At 43.3% G+C, this 23,707-nt stretch overlaps 1 protein-coding gene across 1 annotated transcript in view; it reads left to right on the top strand.

Moving 5' to 3' along the window:
* PLCXD2 (phosphatidylinositol specific phospholipase C X domain containing 2) overlaps window positions 1-23,707 on the top strand; it is a 49,827-nt gene that overhangs the window by 9,362 nt on the left and 16,758 nt on the right. Inside the window, exon 2 of the mRNA XM_040337862.1 lies at window positions 22,513-22,970. Within this exon, the coding sequence (XP_040193796.1) occupies window positions 22,513-22,970 (458 nt within the window). The remainder of the gene's footprint in view (window positions 1-22,512; window positions 22,971-23,707) is intronic.

Here is a 23,707-nt window from a genome sequence, read left to right as displayed (position 1 = left end):
CATCTCAGGTACCCTGCCAGCGCTTCTTGCCCCTCCCTCTTGCTCTAGGGGCATTTACGCATGCTCCCTCCTGAACTGCCTGTGTCTCAGTCCCACCCCCCGCTCCATCCTCACTGGTTGTGATTGACAGCAGTAAGAGCCAATGGCTCCCATAGACTGTGTCTCAGCCAATGAGAAGGGAGAGACCCGCTGCTCTGGTGCACATCGCTGGATCAAGATCATGCTCAGGTAAGTATTGTGGAGGGGCTGCAGGGGGGGCTGCAAAGAAGGGGTTAAAATCACCCGTGTTGCGGCACTTCCGAATCGCTTTTCAGGTGGTTCGGAAGCGATGCCAATTTATTCCAATGGGCAGGGGCATTTAGGGAACGATGTATACAGCGCTCTCAAACCGTCCCAAAGATGCTGCTTGCAGGACGTTTTCTAATATCCCACAAGCGCACCGCCCCCCAGTGTGAAAGCACTAGGGCTTTCACACTCGGGAAGCACGAGAGGCAGTTTTCAGGCACTTGAAACGCCTAAACACCTGAAAACTGCCTCAGTGTTAAAGGGGTCTTACAGCAACTAAATGTAAAAGCTGTAATAAATGTAAAAGGTGTGTAAATTCCCTGTAGAACAGCTGCATTTATAAAATTGCATCCTTACATCAAAAAATATGCTCACGTACCCTGCCCTGCCCTGCCAGATTCCATTGTTACTAGTAACAGTATATTTAAAGTGCTTCATATTTAAACTGTGCTTCAAAGAAAATCTTTAAATGGCCAATTTAACAAACTCGTGTACAGTTTAGACTGTAATATAGAAATGGATTTATGGCATTTATACGCATACCTGGAAAGATGGTGTGCACTTATGGAGACTAAAGACAAGCAGATTAAGTCACGTGAAGATTTAACCCTGGATCAGAACAATGCTCCATTCTCTCCATCCATCACTTGCTAACGCCAGTCAGTAGGTGAGTGGGATTCAAGAGTCATCCCATTTTTGTTAAGCATTGGCTGTGCAGGGAATAATGGGGCAAGTAAATTGATTCAATAAGGAAAGACCATGGTAATGGTGACTCTTGAAGGAACTAGTACACTTATACTATTTATTAGTACAATAGTATTGGACCGTCTGCCTTTACACACACATGAACTTTAATGGCATCCCAGTCTTAGTCCATATGGTTCAAGTAATTAATATAAAATACTGTGCTATACACATAAATAAACAATAGCAGCCAGCCAGGGCCGATCCGCCCTATAGGCTCACTATGCAAGCCACTTAGGGCCCCGCAAAGCTGCGGAGCAGCTAGAGGCTAGAGGCCCCGCCTGGTGAGAAGTCATTTTCAGCCCCTCACCCCGCTTCTCAACTTGCTAGCTGCATGGGAGAAGAGGTAAGAAGTCAGCACCCCCCGCTTCTCACTTTAATGTAAGATGTCATTTTTTCTGACAGCAGAAAACCCCCTCCCCCCCGTTTCTAAACTTTAATCTTTAATGTGACATGTGACTGAATAACTGCGTGAATGAATAAAGTAAAAACAGTGCAGTGCTAGAAATCAAATGTTGAGTATTGACATGCCGTGGTATACAAAATAAATTGTGATAAGCATATACAAAAAATTCTAAAGCCTCGTGTACGCAATCGGATATCTGATGGAATCTAGTCCGATGGATTTTTTCGACTTTCATCAGTCTTGCCTACACACCATCAGTCAAAAATCCGACCGTGCCAAAACGCGGTGACGTAAAACACTACGACATGCTGAGAAAAATGACATTCAGTGCTTCCGAGCATGCGTCGACTTGATTCTGAGCATGCGTGGATTTTTGACCGATGGACTTCCACACAGACGATTGTTTTTTTTCTATCTTTTTTTATCCATAGGAAAAATTTAAAACATGTTCTATTTTTTTCACCGATGGAAAACAAACCGATGGGGCCCACACACGATCGGTCCGTTTTAATCGGACAAACCGATCGTTTGTACAGGGCTTAAAGCGGAGTTCCACCCAAAAATTTAACTTCCGCTTATCCCACTCCTCACCCCCTTACATGCCACATTTTGCATGTAATTTTTTTGGGGGGGGAGTGGGGGCTTCAGGAGAATGGGACTTCCTGTCCCACTTCCTCCTTCCGCCGAGGGGCTGCAAAGGCGATTAAGCTTAATTGCCTTTTGGCAGCCGCTCCCTGTGGGCGATTGCCTAGGACACGTGACAGGTCCTAGGCGATCTCCTGTCCAATCAAACAGCGCAGCGCCGGGCCGCGCGCGCATGCGCAGTGCCGCTCGCGCATGCGCAGTGGGTGCCCGGCCGTGAAGCCGAAAGCTGTCACGGCCGGGTGCCCACAGTGACAATGAAGATGCCGGCCAGGGAGGGGGGGAGCGTAGCGGAGCCCCGGCCGGCGCGTCGCTGGAACGCCGGAGCAGGTAAGTGTCTGTTTATTAAAAGCCAGCAGCTACACTTTTTGTAGCTGCTGACTTTTAATAAAAATAAATATTGGCTGGAACTCCCCTTTAACACCATCATTTAATTGATAGTATCTCTAAATGAAGTGCACTGTGCAAATAGTAAATCAATATTATTTGTATAGTCCCCTAAAGGGGTCATCGCCCTGTGTGCATCCTCCACCCAGGGGAGAAGATTAAATATGCTAACCAGAAGGTAGGATCAATCAGGCATATGATATCAATGCATTGGATAGCAAGTAGTGCAATTCCTCCTCCTCAGCTGAGCCACTTCAGGCAACCTCGACCCGGAATGTGGGAATATGGATCAGGATGGTAATGTCTAAGATGGTTTTTACCATCTTGGACATTACCATCCTGATCCAGAGCATTGATATCATATGCCTGATTGATGCTACTTTCTGGTAAGCGTATTTAATCCTTTCCCCTGGGTGGTGGATGCACACATGACGGTGACTCTGTTAGTCCTACACTCCTGGATTACTTCCCATTAACTTATATAAATGGATTACCGTTTTAACCTCCCTGGCGGTAATCATGAGTGTGGCTCAGGGTGAATTTTCATTACCAAAAGCTGTAACCCCAAGCCACACTTGGGACTGCATCGCAGTATCTTGGGAAAGTTACTTACCTTATAGCTGCAAAGGGTGTGCCAATTCAATATTGAACCCTACAGTCTAAGACTGGGGTTCCATTAAAGTTCATGTGTGTGTAAAGGCAGGCGTCCCAATAATTTTGACAATATAATGTATATGGATTGAGACAAGTAGCAATTATTCAATATTAGAAAATCTGCTGCAATGGTAGTTTAGCAGAAAGGACTCTATTATTCACTCCACTGGCATAAATATTAGATTCACACCAGCCTTAAAGAGGGGTTCTGGGCATCATTTTTAAATTTTTTTTGCAAACTTAAATGTATCACATTAAATCAGAGGCGTATCTAGTGAAAATGGCGCCTATGGCAAGCACTGAAACTGTGCCCGTGTCAAAACATTTGAAACCTTTCAGATAACCAGGGACAGTGCGACGAGGACAGAGAGGCACACTGGGGACCACTGGCGGCTGGTGCTGAATTTTTTTTTGGGGGGGGGGCGCAAGCAAGCTGAAAAAAAAAAAACAATTGCAGCCACTGTGCCAATCAAATGCAGCCACTGTGCCATTAATGGCCAGTCATCAGCCATTATGGGGGCACCTGTCACTCCCCTCCCCAGGCCAAGTAGCAATATTAGCAATTGCTGTGCCAGCACCGTGCTTCAGCAGGCCAGCCGCGATGCCGGGAGCTACATTAGTGCGGGAGGCGGCCACAGGAGGACAGGTGTTTTTTTTTTGTGCGGGGGGTATCTTTTTGCCGCCCCCCTCCCCATGGCGCCCATGGCACTTGCCATGGCTGCCATACCCTAGATACGCCACTGCATTAAATAGTCCCTAAAACATATTAATAGCTCCCCAATCATTCCAGAAATCATTGCAAACACTTGCCTTATATCCTCCAGCTCATGTTGTGGCTGTATCCATCATATGTGTGGGCATGTGAAGCCCAGTTCCTTTTCTTCCTGGTTTTCAGGGAGAGGTGCATGCTGGATGATTTTTAGGCACAGTAATGCCCAGAGACTCCTGGGAAATGAGTGTCATTATTTCCCAGGAGGCAATGGGGTCTTAGGACAGGAAGTTGAACCACCTAGAACCAGGAACTAGGCAGATTTTGAAATATGCCTAGTAACAGCCAGATAGAAGTGAGTAAATTTTTATTTATTTTTTTACATTAAAGGCAAGCTGTTAATAGAAAGTACATTTTTAGGGTGTAACTCCGCTTTAATGTGTATATACATATATCCCAAAGTAAAGGTTCAATCCCTGCAAATAAAACCTAAAATCAACGTCAATGCTCAAGTGTAAAAAGGATACAAACTGTTGAGGTCACGAATGTCTTAGGGCTTTTTCACACTAGTGGTTGTGGGGCAGTAAAACCTCAACCCCTCTGTAAGTGCCCCAGAACCACGTGCAATGCACACAGTTGCGGTGTCCTAATGTGGAGTTTGAGGGGTTAAAGCAGGCTGTGAGGCGCCTGTCAAATGCTCTCTAGACTAGATTCACACTTGTGCAGTCTCCCTGGGGCCACATTCCTCGTGCATTACGGCTTGTTCATTTGAATGGGCCACTGTATCAACTGAATAGGCAGGGAAAAGCAAATGAGGTTCCCAGCGAGGAGCTTCTTCCAGACTGGGAAATCCTTAAACAGTACACCAAGATAGAGAGCACATCTGTGCTGGGTAACATAAAATCCATAAAATTGAAAATCTCCTAAGCCGATAGGCACAGATGTTAAACCCTTATAGTAAACATAGGCACTGCCTCAATTGTGCATAATAGCTTACGCATTTCAAGGGCATATCCCTTAAAGGGGTTGTAAAGGATTTTTTCCCCCCTAAATAGCTTCCTTTACCTTAGTGCAGTCCTCCTTCACTTACCTCATCCTTCCATTTTGCTTTTAAATGTCCTTATTTCTTCTGAGAAATGCTAATTTCTTGTTCTTCTGTCTGTAACTACACACCGTAATTTAAGGCTTTCTCCCTGGTGTGGAGAAAGCCTCTTGAGGGGGGAGGGGACGAGCAGGCAAGTCAAGACACTCTCTACTTTGCAGATAGAGAAAGGAGCTGTGGGTGAGTGGGCGTCCTGACACACCTGCTCGCCCCCTCCCCCCTCAAGAGGCTTTCTCCACACCAGGAAGAAAGCCTTGCATTGCGGTGTGAAGTTACAAACAGAAGAACAGGAAGTGAGTATTTCTCAGAAGAAATAAGGACATTTAAAAGAAAAATTGAAGGATGAGGACTGCACTAAGGTAAAGGAAGCTATTTAGGGGGAAAAAAAATCCTTTACAACCACTTTAATCATAGCCCTTCCAGACAGTTGTCACTGGAATAGGTTCTCCCATTGAAATAATTACCCTCATCTCTTGCTTTAATGAAAATTATAATATGTGGGATTTTCTCTAATGTTTTGTCTTGGGTACAAGAATAAATAGTGGGGTGAATCTCCCCAGCGAAGACACATGCACCAAAAATAAATAACAAATGAGGCGGAGGTTCTAACCCTTCCACACTCTATCCAAAGAGTGAAGATAAAAAGTGTTTGCCTTTTCATTTGACCTGTTACTAATTTATGTTGGTGTCCATGCTGAGTGTTCAGCACCCTCTCTTCCCCCAAGAGAAACCCCAGGAGCCTCCTTTCACCTACCAGTGACCACCAATTACTGCCTGCAGGGCTGGCCTTAGGTGTTCAGGCGCCCTGTGCGAGCTAATCCTGTGGCGCCCCCCCCCCCCATCTTCACCCCTCGCCCCCAAGACATTGTGCAATTTGCCGCCCCCCTGAAAGTGCCCCCTGGTACATTGGTGCCATTGGGTCCCATGTGATCATGTGAGCAACTCACTGCGACTTACATTCTGCGAGCTGTGATGGCCGAACGGCGCCCCTGTTGCCCATGGCGCCCTGTGTGGCCGCACAGCTCGCACACACCAAAGGCCAGCTCTGACTGCCTGTATGGTGTTATGAGTGTGTTCCCTAATAGGGAAGTAGTATACTTCATTTTGAGGATCTGTTTTAACAAGGAAATTACTATTTACCTATTAGTGCCGTGGTTTCACATAGAGTGAGAATTCTCACTCAGTAACTCCCCGTTGTTCCTTCTCTTTACATTGCCATCTGTTCGAAAAGTTGTCCATGAAGTACACATTATTTTTGAGTACATTGAGTAAATGGGAATATGTAACAAACATGTAGTGGGGGTATCTCAAACTTGACTGCAAAGGTGAAAATACACGTTAAGCCTATATAAGATGTTAGTGACTGGATTTACATATGCCTTTGGTGTGTAAGCAGCTTGCCACTTTGTGACTTGGTATAAAAAAAATGCATTGCATAAATGTAAGCAAAATCCACATTTATGCCTTGAGGATTTACACTCTTTGCTCATTGAACTATAATAGATTAAAGCAGTTAATACAATCCTTTGAACATTAGTCTTGCTATGTTAATTAGAAGACCAAAGAGTTTAATCTGTAAAACGTGCAAATCCATGTAATGCCATTTAATATGTACACCTGTGTGCAATAGCAAGCTACAGCCAACCAGAAATCAGCTTCCAAGGCTTAAAAAACAAGTCATCTGGTAATACAGTCCAGCCTTCAGCTATGAACAATTACAGTGCCTTGCGAAAGTATTCGGCCCCCTTGAACGTTGCGACCTTTTTCCACATTTCAGGCTTCAAACAAAGATATGAAACTGTAATTTTTTTTGAAGAATCAACAACAAGTGGGACACAATCATGAAGTGGAACTAAATTTATTGGATATTTCAAACTTTTTTAACAAATAAAAAACTGGAAAATTGGGCGTGCAAAATTATTCAGCCCCCTTAAGTTAATACTTTGTAGCGCCACCTTTTGCTGCGATTACAGCTGTAAGTCGCTTGGGGTATGTCTCTATCAGTTTAGCACATCGAGAGACTGAAATTTTTGCCCATTCCTCCTTGCAAAACAGCTCGAGCTCAGTGAGGTTGGATGGAGAGCATTTGTGAACAGCAGTTTTCAGGTCTTTCCACAGATTCTCGATTGGATTCAGGTCTGGACTTTGACTTGGCCATTCTAACACCTGGATATGTTTATTTGTGAACCATTCCATTGTAGATTTTGCTTTATGTTTTGGATCATTGTCTTGTTGGAAGACAAATCTCCGTCCCAGTCTCAGGTCTTTTGCAGACTCCATTAGGTTTTCAACACTGGATCATTCAGAGATCCTCACTGAACTTCTGGAGAGAGTTTGCTGAAAGTAAAGGGGCTGAATAATTTTGCACACCCAATTTTTCAGTTTTTTATTTGTTAGAAAAGTTTGAAATATCCAATAAATTTCGTTCCACTTCATAATTGTGTCCCACTTGTTGTTGATTCTTCAAAAAAAAATTATAGTTTTATATCTTTATGTTTGAAGCCTGAAATATGGCAAAAGGTCGCAAAGTTCAAGGGGGCCGAATACTTTCGCAAGGCACTGTAGATAGTATTCTTTAAGGCCAGGTTCACACTTGTCCGACAAACGCTCCAACAGCTCATGTCACATGATGTGTGAAAATCAATGTTTCCCTATGAGAGCCGTCTTAAAGTGGAGTTTCCATCCCATCCCATTCCATCATTATTGTGCTCATTAGACCTAAAAAAGAAAAAAAAAAAAAGTTTTTACTCATCTGGAAATGCCTGTTGCTATGCAGTCCCACGAAACCTGCCTTTGGAATCACCTAGGATCCTGACATCATCTCGCTCTAATGCTCCTGGGAAATGTGTGTCATCATTTCCCAGGATGCAGTGCACTACCCAATTATCACTCCCCATCCAAGTAAGTGCTTGTGGGCTTCACAATGCCCACAAGCAAAATGACAACAGTGTGGACATAGTTTTATAAACTATCTTTTTTGAATAACTATGCGGAACGGCGGCAGATTGTAAAATAGTAAGTGACCGGATTTATATTATAAAAACGCATGATCAAAGGACATACATTTTAAAAATGCTAATTGTGGTTGGAACCCTGCTTTAACTGGTCTGACACAAGTCGGTGCGACTTTGAAAATGCTCCCTGTACTAATTTGGTCTGACTTTGATCCTACTTCAGCCCACTGAATATCATTGAAGTTGGATCAAAGTAGGAGCCTTATCATTACGATCCGACTTTTGACATCCGACATGGTGATTACAGCAGCAGTAAAAGGAATTTATCTCACTCTGGAATTGTATTGATTGGTCAAAGAACAAGTCAGACTATCACAAAGTCGGAGCAAAGTAGTATCCTGTTCATGAAAGTCGGATGGATGTAGGACCAATGTAGGATCAATGTAGGACCGATGTCGCAGAGAAAAGTAGGATGAAAGTCATACTACTGTTGTGTAGTATAGTGTGAATCCAGCCTTTGGCTGGGTTCACACTGATACACACGACAATCATCCGACTTTCATCCTAATTTGCTCTGCGACATCAGTCCTACATTGGTCCTACATCCATCCGACTTTCATGAACAGGATACTACTTTGCTTCGACTTTGAGATAGTCTGACTTGTTCTTGGAGGTGGAGTCAGGGAGAAGTTCCATCTTGAACAATTTAAGAGGAGTAGAATGTACTCTCAACAAGATGTACAGTTAGAAAAGTCTCAGAGAGGAATTTAAGGAACTATCATGCACCGCTTCCAATGCCATCTCCCATTGCTCACTGGTCATTTCCCCCAGATCAGCCACTGTTCCATTGCCTTGCAGGGATACACTTCCGAATAGATGGAGAGTAAGGATGTGTAACAGCTAGCTATAACATTGCAACATATCAAAAATGAGAGTTGGCCTCGGGTTACGGTACATTCCCCATGCTGTCTAATCGCTCCCTGCATCCCAGCCCTGACATTATTTTTGTCATAGTTATTACTACCCTGGTTCCTGGCCGCAGCAGGCTCCCAAAGGGGCGTCCAGGCCACGGGTAGTCTCTGCCCGACGCTGAGCTGCGTTGTATATATATCTGTTTGTATCACCAAAGTGCCTACTTAACATTTGTTTGTACCTTTTTGTCTACTTGGTATGGCAATGTAACTGTTTACTGTTTTTTGTTTCTACTTTTATTGATCGGGTCACCCTTTGTTGGGTGCTTGACCTGGTTTATTCTGTTCTGTCTGTCTAAAAATTGACAATAAATACTTATTGAACCTAAAAATGAGGGTTGGAGGAAGAGAAACGTCTACCGATCTGTTTTTGGCTGTGACTGCATGGTGCATAGTAGAAGTGCATAGACTGTGGTATATGATATATAGTTTCAGTTTGTAATGAAGAAAATTATAACAATTTACCTGCCCTAAAGATACGTTTTATATTTAGTGTGTTGTTTTCAACCAAAAGACTTGTACAATGAGAAGGAACAATGCAGATAAACCATGGTGTAGCGATGAGTGTGTAGTGTTAGGACATATCTAAATGTGTATCATTTGAATAGAATGTTAAAGTGGATCTCCTCCCTTAGAACAGACTTCCCTCCAATCCACCCTGTCCTCCCATGTGCTACATGAATAGGCACATCACTCGCCTAGGCAAATGACGTGCACAATGTGAGCTGTGCCTCCTGGGATATGCACGTCACATATCACAGGAGGCATAGCCGTTTATTCATAAAGGAGGAGGGGGGCTTGCATTGCACCCGTCAGCGAGAGGTGTGCTGGCTGAACCTGGAACAGCCGGAGAGTCTCTTGATGATATCAAAAGGAAAATGGCAACGTTGAACCTAGTGGTGGCAGAAGACCAGAGGATCTCTGTGGGACAACACTGCATCATCTGGATAGGTGAGTATCTGAAACTAGCACAACTAACCAACCAGTAAGTGGGGGAAAAAGGGGAAGATCCACTTCAGTAATAGATTAGTGGATCCAAACTTGATCACAGTGTGTCTCTGGCATAAAGAAGATTTTACATGTATGTGTTCAACTTTATATTACTGAGTAGCCAACTGGGCCTAGTTTTCATATGAGTAAAAAGTTAGCATATATCAGTTCCAGTGTTTGCAGTTTCTATCATATTTCCAAAAATAGGCACCATAGACTTTGTAAAATCACGGTCTCATAGTGTTGATATTGGCAGGATTTGGTGATCTTTGGAATGTCTATAAGGTACCTCCAATGTTTAGCAGACACCTCTAACCATGACTTCTGGAGAACTTCCATAAGAAAATACTTGGGGTGTTTTTTTGCTAAGAACATAGACATTGACACTTACACAATTCACAAGGGGTGTACTAAAGTGTATGCCGGTGGAGAGCCGTGTTTACTTGCACAGGGATGCAAAGGTTTTACCTTCTTTCTCATGCAAGCAGTCCTATTGATATCAGTTGGGAGGCAGAGGCTGTACGAACACAGACACTGCTCCCAATGTGACATTAGTGCAGGTACAGGTGCACAGCCCCAAAAGTAGACAATATGCGTTTGGGGCCATGCACCTGCATGGATGTCGGATGGGAGTGCTTTCACAGAGGTACACAGAACACCTCAGAAACCCTGTGTGGGTAAAAATGCACTCTCCCCCATGGGCATAAGCATTCAACCACGGGTTGCAGGAAATAATTTTGCTTGATTCCCCCATCAACACATACAGTGTTTATGCAGGAAACCCTCCTGCCGGGCCATTGTCTTCTCCCAGTGGGTGGGTGGATGAAGCCCTCCCCCGGGAGAAGAAAGTGTTTATTGCTATTAGTTATAGCAGCCGCTAGCAATAATCTCAGGTAAAACCCAACATGCTGGACCTAAGTTGAATGATCGATTAATTTAGTACATTCAGCCTGTCCATACATGGTTTGAATCTCTTGTGTGTATGGCCTGCCTAAATTTGTACTAGCTCCTGATCTACTGCTGATCTTCCTGATTTTTGTACTACCTCCTGATCTATTACTGATCTTCCTGATTTCATAATCAGGGCAGATGTAATCCTAAGGCTCCATTCACACCTAGGCGTTTTTACGCCCGACGCTATTGCAGCCTGAAATACGCTGGAGGGGTGATTTAACATTGTCGGCTATGGAGATGGTTCACATCTCCACGCCGAACGCCAAAACGCCGTACGCCTGAAGCTCAAAACAAGTCCCGGACCCTTTTTTTCAGGCGGCTTCGGCGTTCGGCATAGCCGACAATGTTCAATCACCCCTCCGGCATATTTTAGGCAAAAAAACTACGCGTTTTGTCGTGGCAAATCGCGGGACAAAACGCCGCAATTTGTCGCGGCAAATCGCGGTACAATACGCCGCGTTCAGGTATGAATGCAGCTTAAAAAATATATTTTGAAGAAAAGTCAGCTCAGAGCAGCACAAATGGCAAACCAGAATCTTGTTGTGGTGTGCGGTATTTTTGTCGCATTGAAATTCAAAAGCTTGCAAACCACAGAGTAAATTGTATTACATACAATGGTAGGGGGGCACAGAAATGTTAAATTTAGGCCAGTAAAACTGGAGAAAAACATAACCAATTGATTCTTAAACTTGATTTGTACTCAGTTGATTGAAGAATTGGAACAAATACCGGTTTTCTTGACCAACAATATTGATCTTTAGCCCATAAAATCGAGTTACTTGTTTCCCTTTCCAGTAAACAAATTCAATAAAAAAATATTTACTGAAATGTTACTTACCATTTGTGTGTTGGAACATCGTGCTTTCATGGCTGGATTAGATAAAGAGGTTTTTCTAAAAAGATAATCCATTAATTAGAAGATTAACTGTAGATTGTTAGTGACCTGAATCCAAGGACCTTTTCCTAGCGGACTTGCTTTGCTTCTATGATTTCTTGGTTGCTGCTAATGTTTTAATGATGTATATCAGATAAGTGTTTTTTATTCAATATTGTCTTATGAGCAAAGGTAAAAACTGTTAAGAAGATTTGATGTCTCAAAATTAAATGGGAGTCTTTGAAACAATAATTAGTTTATTTTTGAAAAAAAGCTGTGTTCACCAGTACCGTTTTCCATCTGCCTACATAAATATGTATATATATTAAAGTATATGTCCAGGCAAAACTTTCTTTTTTCAGTTTTGGGCAGCTTTATTTTACCTTATAATTTGGGGGATGAGGGTTGTCTTCAAATTGGATTTCGATTTTTCATGTGACATTCCCTTTAGCTTCGTAACTTAGCCTATCCACTGTGAGCAAAAGCAGGAAGATCACACTTTGTAGGAAAAAGGGACAAGACATAATCTTTTACTCCTGCAGGGATCTTTAAAGTGTTACTAAACCCACAACAGTAAAATCTGTCTGTATATGCAGCATAGCATGCTTGTTATACTCACTGTGGAACTTAAGGGGTTAATCCTCTGCATTGTGTAAAAAGGCTGTTTATCCTGTATACAGAGATCCTTCAGTCCTGCACTGTACATCTGGGGAAAGCCCAATTGCACATGCTCAGTTGTCTCTTTTATGCTGGAGAGAATAATTACTTGTTAATCAGAGCTAGCCAGGTCACATGATATTGGCATCACACATGTGGGCGTGTATACAGGCTGCAGTGGAATCTCTACCTTCCTGAACTCTCAGCACTGGAAAAACTTTTCAGTTTATCAACAGGGTATATAGTGGCATTATTTTAATGTAAAAAGATTTATATGTTGTGGACACTGTGGGAGGGGGGGGGGGGGCAGATTAACTATTTTCAAATTACTGGGTTTAGTAACATTTTAAAGCGGAGGTTCACCCTAAAAACACGTATATACAATTACATTCAGCATACTTCCGACATGTACAGTATGCTGTTTGTTTGTTTTTTTCCGCTGTACATACCGTATTATTGTTCTTTTCCACCCGGGTTCTCACTCTCGCGGGAGTAGGCGTTCCTATGCAATGTCACCTGGGACTTAGCCCACATGATTGACGTGCTTCCCCCCGGCGGATAAGGCGCGTCTCGAGTTCCGAAAATAGCCGAACTGGGAGTCAGCTCTATACGGCGCCTGCGCAGTCAGCTCTACACGGCTCCTAGTCTGCGCAGTCGCCGTATAGCGCCGACTCCCAGTTCGGCAATTTTCGGAACTCGTGACGTGGCTTATCCGCCGGGGGGAAGCACGTCAATCATGTGGGCCCAGGTGACATTGCGCCGCTGCATAGGAACGCCTACTCCCGCTGGAGTGAGAACTTGGAAGCCAGGTGTAAAAGAACAATAATACGGTATGTACAGCGAAAAAAATCAAACCGCATATTGTACATGTCGGAAGAATGCTGAATGTAATGGTATATACATGTTTTTAGGGTGAACCTCCGCTTTAAGCTCCTAGAGGAATAAGCATCTATACTCACCCTATTCCTCACATTCCACAGCAGCCAGCACTTTCTTTCTCTGAGTTGTGAGCAGGCCATTCACCATCTTCGTGTAGAATGCAGGACTGCTGGTCCCTTACTGTAAATGATGACTTCAGGAAACGTGCTACCAACAGCGCAGGGAAGAGAAATGGCTTTGGGGGACTGGTCATATTGTGCAGAGGAGGCCTATGGGAGTGAGCAATAAGGTGAGTATAACTGCTTATTCCTAACCTAAACAAAACAAGCTTGCAGTGTAAGGGGGGGGGCACTGGAAGGGTAATTTTTTTTACTTCCAAGTTCAGCCTTAAGCTGGCCACAGATGGATCGAAATTTGGCTGGTTCAGCGGGGATGGGCCGAATGTCAGTTCATCTATGACCTTTCCCGTTCAGGAGGATTTGACCTAGTGATCAACTCTCGAACAGGACTGTTGGAAAATTTGTGTTCGATCAGTGCATGCAGTTGATCAGTTGCAGTGCTGATTAGTGTATTATGACAGCAGAGGAGTCCCACTGTCAGAATACAACAGTACAGTGGGGAGGATTCCCTCATCCACCTAGAAAGTGTTGATGGGGGAATCTCTTCATTCTGAAACTTGATTAAAGTTGGCCATAGATGACTCGTTTTTTTTTTAATCAGCTAGCTGATTGATCAAAAACAAACTAAAAACAATCATCCAGCTTAAGACAGTTATTTTAGTATATCATGAATAAACGAAATAAGAAATCAATTTTGTATATATTTTTATCTGTAATTTTAATTTACCAAAACAAAAAGCCCTATCATATCTAGTATTAAAGTGGTTGTAAAGTCTAAGGCCCCGTACACACGACCGAACATGTCTGCTGAAACTGGTCCGCGGACCAGTTTCAGCAGACATGTTCGGTCGTGTGTAGGCCCGAGCGGACAGGATTCCAGCGTACATTTGCCCGCCGGGCCTTTTTCCAGCGGGCAAATATTTCTGAACATGTTTTAAAACATGCCCGCTGGAATCCTGCCCGTCAGACATGTTCGGTCGTCTGTACATACCTACCGTACATATCCGAGCGGCCGCCATCCCTCTCATGCGTCGAATGACTTTAACGCATGCGTGGAAGCATTGAACTGGCAGGGCCGCGCACGTCGCCACGTCATCTTCGCGGCGACGGCGCGGCCTTGTCGCCGCGTATCGAGTACGGGCGGATTTCTGTATGATGGTGTGTACAGCCATCATACAGAAATCCCCGGGCAGACATGTACACTGAAAACGGTCCGGCGGACCGTTTTCATCGTACATGTTTGCCCGTCTGTACAAGGCCTAAGGCTCCATGTACATTGGAAGCTAAAAAAGATCTATAAAAAACGGCAGTAGCTTTGCAGGGAGCCTTTCAACGTTTTTTAGGGTTTTTGCAATATCGTTTATTGGCGTTTTTCAGTGTAGCGTTTCTTAAAAAAAAAATGCTGGCAAGCGTTTATTAACGTTTTTCTGCGTTTTGCGGTTTTTTTCCTGTGTTTTTTCCCGTCGAAAAACAGCACTTTGAACGTGATTTTCGGGCGTTCAGAAAAAAGACCATAATCTCCACTGCTCATTAACGCTAAAAGACTTCCATGTGTGCATGGACACATAGGCTGACATAGAATGCAGTTTATGGGCTTTTAAAAAAAAATGAGTTTTTCACTCTATTACATTCTATGCATTAAGGCGTAAAACCATCTGTGCTGCAGCTCCCCCAAGACCCCCCCCCTTTTTCTTACCTGAGCCCATCCATTCCAGCAATGGGCACGAGCGCAGCTGCTGTCGCTCTCTTCATTGGACAGCTTGCTAGTAGCAGGAGCCATTGGATCCTGCTGATGTCAATCAAAATCTGTGACATAGAAGCGGGGGCGGGTCGAGTCCCGCTGTCTATGTCAATGGATGCAGCAAGGGGACTCAGGAGTGAGCCCGCATGGCCCCATGATGAAAAAGAGGATCCTGGAGCGCCAGAGGGGGGCGCCAGAAGAAGAGGATTGGGCTGCTCTGTGCAAAACGTGTTTGTTATTTTTATTAGAAAAAAAAATTCAAAGCTTTACAATCACTATAAGTCATATACATGTATTCAAATGTTATATTTTATAATAAGGAAAGCATTGTTCAGGGCATTAAAGTGTAACAAGAGGTAAATGTAATAAAATATTTACCTATACTACCCTCCCAATATGGTCCAAGAATAAGCTTGCACCAGGGTAATAATCCAACATAAAACATAAACTGTGTTTGTTTTCTTTAAAGTCTTTAAAGTCTTTAGAACAATTAGAAATCCAAAATGCCAAAGCTTTCCAATAGCTTGTCTCTAAAATTCATGTACAGAATGAGCGTTGTAGGAGACTTGGATATGCTTCAGGAGAACTGAAGTTGGGCTTTACATACGGCTGCAACACTTTCTGAGTCATTGACCTGGAAGAGACATTCACATTGGGAAAGTCAGAGCTCCTAAGATCTATGTTCCTGATTAGCTGCACTCTTCTGATGTCTTGTACACACGGAATTCCCAGCGGTAAAAAGTCCGGGGGGGGGGGAACCGAGGACCTGCTCGGTAACTTTCCCCCTGTACACACCAGAGGTTTTTCTGTCGGGAAAACTGCAAAGAGAGCTTTGGCCGGCCGTGTGTATGCTCCACCGCAGTGTTTTCCATAGGGAAACTGCCGGGAAAAAGACCACCGGGAATCGCCACAGGAAAAAAGAAAACATTTTCTTATTTTTCCTGCAAGGATTCCCGGCGGTTTTCCTGTCGGGAAAACTACAATGGAGCATACACACGGCCAGTTTTCCCGGCCAAAAGCTGTCATGGCAGTTTTCCCACAGGAAAAAGAGAACATGTTCTTATTTTTCCTGCAAGGATTCCCGGTGGTTTTCCTGTCGGGAACTAAAATGGAGCATACACACGGCCAGTTTTCCCGGCCAAAAGCTGTCATGGCAGTTTTCCCGACGGGAAAACTGATCGTGTGTACGAGGCATCAGACTTTATTGTACACTTCACATTGTGGGGTACAACAGGACAGGGCAAGATTGACGCGTTTCGTGCTCTGACATCCGTAGTTGCAACCTGTTGAAGCACACTGACAAGTCGTGGTATGCACGTTCCTCTTCTACAAATTTGTTCTAGCTTTATGATTCTAATACTGAAGCCATGGAATCAATATCATAGGACAGCCAAGGATCTACTTTTTTCAGTAGCAGGTTTAGAAATGGCAAGCCCTGTACATCCTCAGTTTCCCTTTAAAGCTGCTCTGGTTGTTTCTAATATGATTTTAAAAGCCTGGCATTTGATAGCTCCTTGTTCTGCTGCACTTGATCTAGAGGATTAGCCTACAATGTTCTCCTAATCGCCACTTGATGCTGATTGAATCCAGATTTTGTTTTCAGCATACGGGCAAACTAGCTGATAACATTTTGACTTTAGGAACCCTTATATCATTCAGATAATTACAGGGTGTTAACCTCCTGCATCCTAAAGGGTATGTTAAATTTTTTTTTTTTTTTTTTAATATACAAAAAACTGAGCTGTAAATAAAAAGTATACTACGCCCTTTTTGATTGTTCTGAGCAAAATCAATAAAAAAAAAATAAAAAATTATGAGACTACAATCATACAGGAGGAAAGAAGAGGAAAATCACTTGTGTATAATTGCTTCTCCTCCATCTGTTCGAACTGAAGCAGGAAAAAAAAGTCTCATTGCCTGATGAACAGTAACTCCCTCTGTTCTAGCCTTTATTTTCCTAGCTGTTAATAAGTTGATGTGACAATTGAGAAAGCACAGACACAACATGTTGCAGGTGTCAGCTTCATATTAGCCTCTCTCTCCCTCCCTGATTGTGTTATACAGAGCAGCCCTGGGTGTCAGATTTAACCATGAAAGCATGAAACACAAAAGCAGACTTTTATTACATTGCAGCTTACCAATTCTTAGATGTAATGGCTGCATTAGTTTTCTTTTTAGGCTTCTCACCTGGTGATCCAGCCAGTGATACATTTCCTGCATTAGGGTGCCCCCACTCTGGATTAAGGGGCAACAGAGACATTTTAGGACAGCAGCATCGTCATGGGGGGGGGGGGGCAGTGGCGTATCTAGGGTATGGCAGCCATGGCAAGTGCCATGGGGAGGGGGGCGGCAAAAAGCTACCTCCTGCATGGAAAAAACCCCACCCATCGTCCTGCGGCCGTCTCCGGCACTAATGTTGGATACACTAACAAATTGAAGCCAAACTCCAGCTCACACATTATAAGCAGTTACAGCAACAGTTTTGTTTAATTTTGGGATAAGGTTTTTTTATAAATAAATAAATAAAAGCTGATCATTGTAATCACATCTTGTCAGTGTTAAATGGTTTGTTAAATGGTTCGTCTCAACTAGGATTGTCCCAATACCACTTTACAAGTACTGATATTTTTTTTCAAGTACTCGCCGATACCGATTACCGATCCTTTTTTTACATCTCATGTGACAGTGGTACATATGTTAGTATTTTTTTTTTTTTTTTTTACAATTAGTTTTTTTTTATTTTTACAATTTTTATTTTTTACTATTTTTTTTTTCACAATGCTTTCTTTTTTTTAATGGGGGGGGGGGGCAGTGTGTTTTTTATTAAACTTTTTATTTTTTACAATTATTTTTTTTATTATTTCTTGCAATTATTTTTTTTTTATCAGCCCTGTTGGGGGGCTTTGGTGAGATATCAGGGGCCTCTGACATCTCCCCTTTGAGACAGGGAAAGGGACTAGGGACACAGATTCCTCAGTCCCTTTCTCTGCAGCTTCAGCTGCGCTGAAAATGAATGGAGAGAAGACAGCAGCTCCTCTCCATTCATAAACAGTTTACGATGTTTCAGTTATGTGAATGGACAGAGTCAGTGATCACTGACTCTGTACATTCGGAAAAGGTAGGAGCCGGATTTACCGGCTCCTATCTCTGCTCTCCATCCTGACAGATCGAGGGGGTGGAGGAGGAGAACAGAGGGGGACATCAGCGTGGCAGAACGGAGGGGGACACGGCAGCACGGAGGGAGACAGCAGCACCGAAGGGGACACAGAGGGAGACGGCAGCATGGAGTGGGACATGGAGGGATAGAGCAGCATGGAGGGAGACACCGAGGGAGACGGCAACACGGAGGGGGACATGGAGGGATAGAGCAGCATGGAGGGAAACGGCAGCATGGAGGGGGACATGGAGGGAGACGACAGTATGGAGTGGGACATGGAGGGAGATGGCAGCATGAAGGGAAACACGGAGGGAGACGGCAGCACGGAGGGGAACACGGTGGGGGACAGCAGCAGAATGAAGGGGGGCTGGAGGAGGATACGGGGACAGTCAGCAGGGATCGGTGCTTGTAACTCCCCCACCGCACTGATTACCCTGACTGTCCAGGTACAAGTACTCGGGAAAATGCTTGGTATTGGTACCGATACCGATACTAGTATCGGTATTGGGACAACCCTAGTCTTAACCCTCTAAGTGCTTCAACTGCAGGACAGCTTGTTCTGTAGAAAAACAATAGGATCACCAGATGAAACTAGAGGAAAGCCTAATAAGAAAACAAATGCAGCCACCACTTCTAAGAATTGGTAAACTGCAATATCATAAATGTTTGCTTTTGGGTTTAATACTGCTTTAAACTATTTGACACCTATTGCTGCTCTGTATAACATAATCATGTTCAGTAATAATAATTAAAGGAAACAAAGAATAAAAAATAGTGTTCTTTCACAATAGTGGTTCATGGAAAATTGTCCGCTTACATTAGTGGTCAGTGGAGAAGGCCTCCCTTAAGCCTCATACACACGATCAGATTTTCAGGCGGGAATTGTGTGATGACAGGCTGTTGGTGGAAAATCCGGCCATTTGTATGCTCCATCGGACAATTTTCCATGGACAATTGTCTGTTCTCGGATTTTCCGATTGTGCGTACACAAGTCCTTCGGACAAAAGTCCAATGTACAAACACGCATGCTTGAAATCAGTGGTCACCAAACACGACATTAGCAGAAGTTGCCCAAAGGGTGGCGCTAAAGAGCTGAAAAAACACATAGTTTTGTGTTTGTCGGCCGACAATTGTGTGCCGTTTGTGTGCAAGACAAATTCCTGGCCAACGCCCTTCTGACAAAAGTCCTACGCTTTGTCTGCGGAAAACCCGATCGTGTGTATGAGGCTTTAGATTTGTGGTCAGTGGGATAATTACCAACTTACATTGGTGATCGTTGGTAGACAAACCTGATTACACTGGTGGCCATTGCGAAGAATCCCCCCTTACAGGTAACGAAAAAGTGGGGACCATTGGTGCCAGTGGTTACTTATCTGAGAGGCAGAAATTGTTTGTTGGCCAAGGAACCCCTAGCAACATCTAGAGCAGGGGCCGGATGTGGCCCTTTGCTAGCTTTCATCCAGTCCTCGGGGCAGTATTGCTCCCAATTATATGAGGCACTATTCCTTCCAATGGCACCAACTATAGGGCACTATTAGACTAATAGCAATGATAGAGCACTATTCCTCCTCCTACTGCCCACCAACACTGGGGCCATGTTTATTCTCACTGATGCTCGGCCCTGGAGCATTTTCTACCCTGACTGGTCAGAATCCGCCCCCCCTGAAGTCTGAAAGACCGTAAACTGGCCCTTTGCTTAAAAAGTATGGAGACCCCTGGTCTAGAGGAACCCTGACTGATAAAAGGCTGCTGTGCAGAGCAAGGAAGCAATACTTTTATGATCATAAGGACTCACAACAAATATCCATTAGATGAGAGTTCTCTTTTATGTATAAAGCATTTTTTTTTTTTATGATTCTAATCTAAAAGTGGCAGGTCTGTGTGTCCTTTCTTAAACAGGCAGAATGGCAGTTTGCCTATGTAAAGTAGGAACACCGATCCATGCCTTCCACTAGTAAAAGCACCTCCCCCACTACACTGAATCACCAGCTAGGCACACATTTAACCATTTGATCGCCTCTGATGGTAACCCCTTCCCTGCCAGTGTCAATAGTACAGTGACAGTGCATATTTTTTAGCACTGATCACTGTAATAATGTTATTGGTCACCAAAAAAAGGGTCAAAAGTGTCAGTTAGGTAACCGATTTTTTCACTGCAAAATTGCAGTCCCTCTATAAGTTGCTGATCTCTGATCCCAAAAAATGTAGCAGAATACATATTGATCTAAATTGATGAAGACATTTTATTTTTTATTTTCTTATTGGATATGTTTTATAGCAGAAAGCAGAAAATATTGATTGCAGAGGTGATCAAATACCACCAAACGGAAGCTCTATTTGTGGGGGAAAAGGGGACATTTATTTGAGTACACTGACGCATAACCGGGCAATTGTCAGTTAAAGTAACGCAGTGCCGTATCTCAAAAAATGGCCTGGTCAGGAAGGGGGGATAAATCATCCGGAGGTGAAATGGTTAAACTAATGTTGTATTGTGGCACAATTTTATCTGTCTGAATTAGGACCAATCTCTGGCAAAATCTAACTTGTGCAGGTAGTTTTTTAATTTGCCTTGACAAGCGACCACCTAAATTTGCCTGTATAGGTCCCTCACCAGTGCCATTTCTGGTTGCCGGGACAGGCAGTCTGGCACATCAGTAATGCCAAAGCCGGACATTTTCCAGTGGTCCCCTTGCATGACCTACATGCTTTTTTGTCTTGATCCTGAAAGAAGCTCTGCACTGGAAATCCATTAGGAAATGTCCATTTATTGCAGGCACCCAAAAATGGAATCCACCACCTGTAAACCAGGGGCGGACTGACCATTTGGGCACTCGGGCACTGCCTGAGGGCCCCATGCCACCAAGGTAAAGTAAAACCAGGGAGAGTATGTAAAAATCTGTGTTTTTTAACTGTATGTATACTGTATGTGTGTATACTGTGTGGCCCCATAATCTCCTATTGCCCGGGGGCCCCATAATCTCCTATTGCCTGGGGGCCTAATAATATCCTATTGCCCAGGAGCCCTATAATCTCCTATTGCCTGGGGGCCCCATGATCTCCTATTGCCCGGGGCCCCATAAGTTGGCAGTCCGCCCCTGCTGTAAACAGAACAAGATAGTAGACTCAGTCTTGGATTCCACAATTTAGTTTAGTAAAAGTTTTTTTGCCAGCGATCAGGTAAAGTGAAGGGCCCGAAAATCAGCATTAGAAAAAAAAATTTTTGTTTAACTGCTTGCCGACCAGCCGCCGCAGTTATACGGCGGCAGGTCAGCTCTGCTGGGCGAGAACACGTAGTTTAATGTCACCTCGCCCAGCAGCCAATAGGGGCGCGCGCGGGCACCCGCGATCGCTCGTTACAGAGCGAGCACCGGGAGCTGTGTGTGTAAACACACAGCCCACGGTCCTGTCAGGGGGAGAAATGACTGTTCGTCTGTTCATACAATGTATGAACAGCGATCCGTCATTTCCCCTAGTGAGTCCACCCCCCCTACAGTTAGAACACACCCAGGGAACATACTTAACCCCTTCCCCGCCCCCTAGTGTTAACCCCTTCCCTGCCAGTGGCATTTTTATAGTAATCCAATGTATTTTTATAGCACTGATCGCTATAAAAATGTCAATGGTCCCAAAAATGTGTCAAAAGTGTCTGAAGTGTCCGCCATAATGTCGCAGTACCGAAAAAAATAGCTGATCGCCGCCATTACTAGTAAAAAAAATATTAATAAAAATGCCATAAAACTACCCCCTATTTTGTAAACGCTATAACTTTTGTGCAAACCAATCAATAAACACTTATTGCGATTTTTTTTTATGAAAAATATGTAGAAGAATACGTATCGGCCTAAACTGAGGACATTTTTTTTTTTTATATATTTTTGGGGCATATTTATTATAGCAAAAAGTAAAAAATGTTCATTTTTTTTAAATTGTCGCTCTATTTTTGTTTATAGCGCAAAAACTCAAAACCGCAGAGGTGATCAAATACCACCAAAAGAAAGCTCTAATTGTGGGGAAAAAAGGACACCAATTTTGTTTGGGAGCCAGGTTGCATGACCGCGCAATTGTTAGTTAAAGCAACGCAGTGCCGAATCGCAAAAAGTGCTCTGGTCTTTGACCAGCAATATAGTCCGGGGGTTAAGTGGTTAATTGACAAAAAAAAGTGAGATCCTCTATTTTAGATAGTTACTGTGTTGTCTTGATATCTTACACTTAACAGCTCAACTGCATGATTATTCTGATTATTGCACAAAGATATTTATATATAGTTTGGCGTGTTTTATATTTTAGGATCACACGACTCGTTCAGCTTTTGGGTTGATGAGAAATCTCCAGTTGGACCAGATCAGGCAGCATCAATCAAGCGCTTGGCAAAAATCTCGCTGGTGAAAAAGCTGATGAAGAAATGGTCTGTTACACAGAATTTGACTTTTAAAGAACAGCTAGAGTCAGGTATTCGCTATTTTGATCTACGTGTGTCTTCTAAGCCAGAAGAGGGAAGAGAGATCTACTTTATACATGGCCTATATGGAATACGGGTATGGGATGGACTGACGGAAATAAACACTTTTCTGAACAATCACAGCAAAGAGGTTGTATTGCTGGACTTCAATCACTTCTATGCCATGGAACACGAGCACCATTTGTATCTTCTCAATATGCTGCAAGAAGTATTTGGAAGTAAACTCTGTCCAGCTGAATGCGTTGAAAATATAACATTGCAGTACCTCTGGGAAAAAAATTACCAGGTATTTCATCAGAATCATTTTACTAAATTACTATGCACTTTTTTGATTAATAGTAAGGGTGAGGGCACTCACAAAAGATGAAACCATTCCTACGACTTCCGCACTCCAGCTCTTAGGCGCGCTCTACTTCGGGGTCCTTTTCTTCAACACGCAATTCAGCGATGTTCTGGAACCACACACCACTTAACAAGGTATAAAAAATCAACTTTATTGTTTAACACAAGCAAAGTCCACCCAAGTTCCTCCTTCTTACATTTTGATTCCTAATAAAAAGATTATAGGAAAGTTTTGAATATATTTTATTTATTTAAATATGGAAAAGCATTTTAAAAAGGTAAAGAAATACGAGAATTTGTGAAACATATTAAACGTCCTGCATAATATTAATTTTGCAATGTAAATATACAGTTTTTTTTTTGTGTGTTTTTGTAATAAATATGTACATTTTGACATGGTGAGAGATAAATGGGCATAATGCCTCGTACACATGGTTGGACTTTCTGAGAAAAAAAATTGGAAAGTCCGGCCGTGTGTAGCCTCCATCGGACTTTTTGGTCGGAAGTCCGACGGACCTTAGATAGAGAACCTGTTCTCTATCTTTCCGTCGGACCTCCAAATGACTCACGGTGGACTTTTGTAATGGTCAAAAGTCCGACCGTGTGTACGAAGCATAATAGAATGTTTGGTAATAATTTGAATACTATGTATACTTTTATTGGTATCAATGAGAGGTTAAT

This window comes from Rana temporaria, chromosome 2, assembly GCF_905171775.1.
Source record: "Rana temporaria chromosome 2, aRanTem1.1, whole genome shotgun sequence".
NCBI lineage: Eukaryota > Metazoa > Chordata > Amphibia > Anura > Ranidae > Rana > Rana temporaria.
The sequence above is the reverse complement of the archived record's forward strand: the minus strand, read 5'-3'. Positions and strand labels throughout refer to the sequence as shown.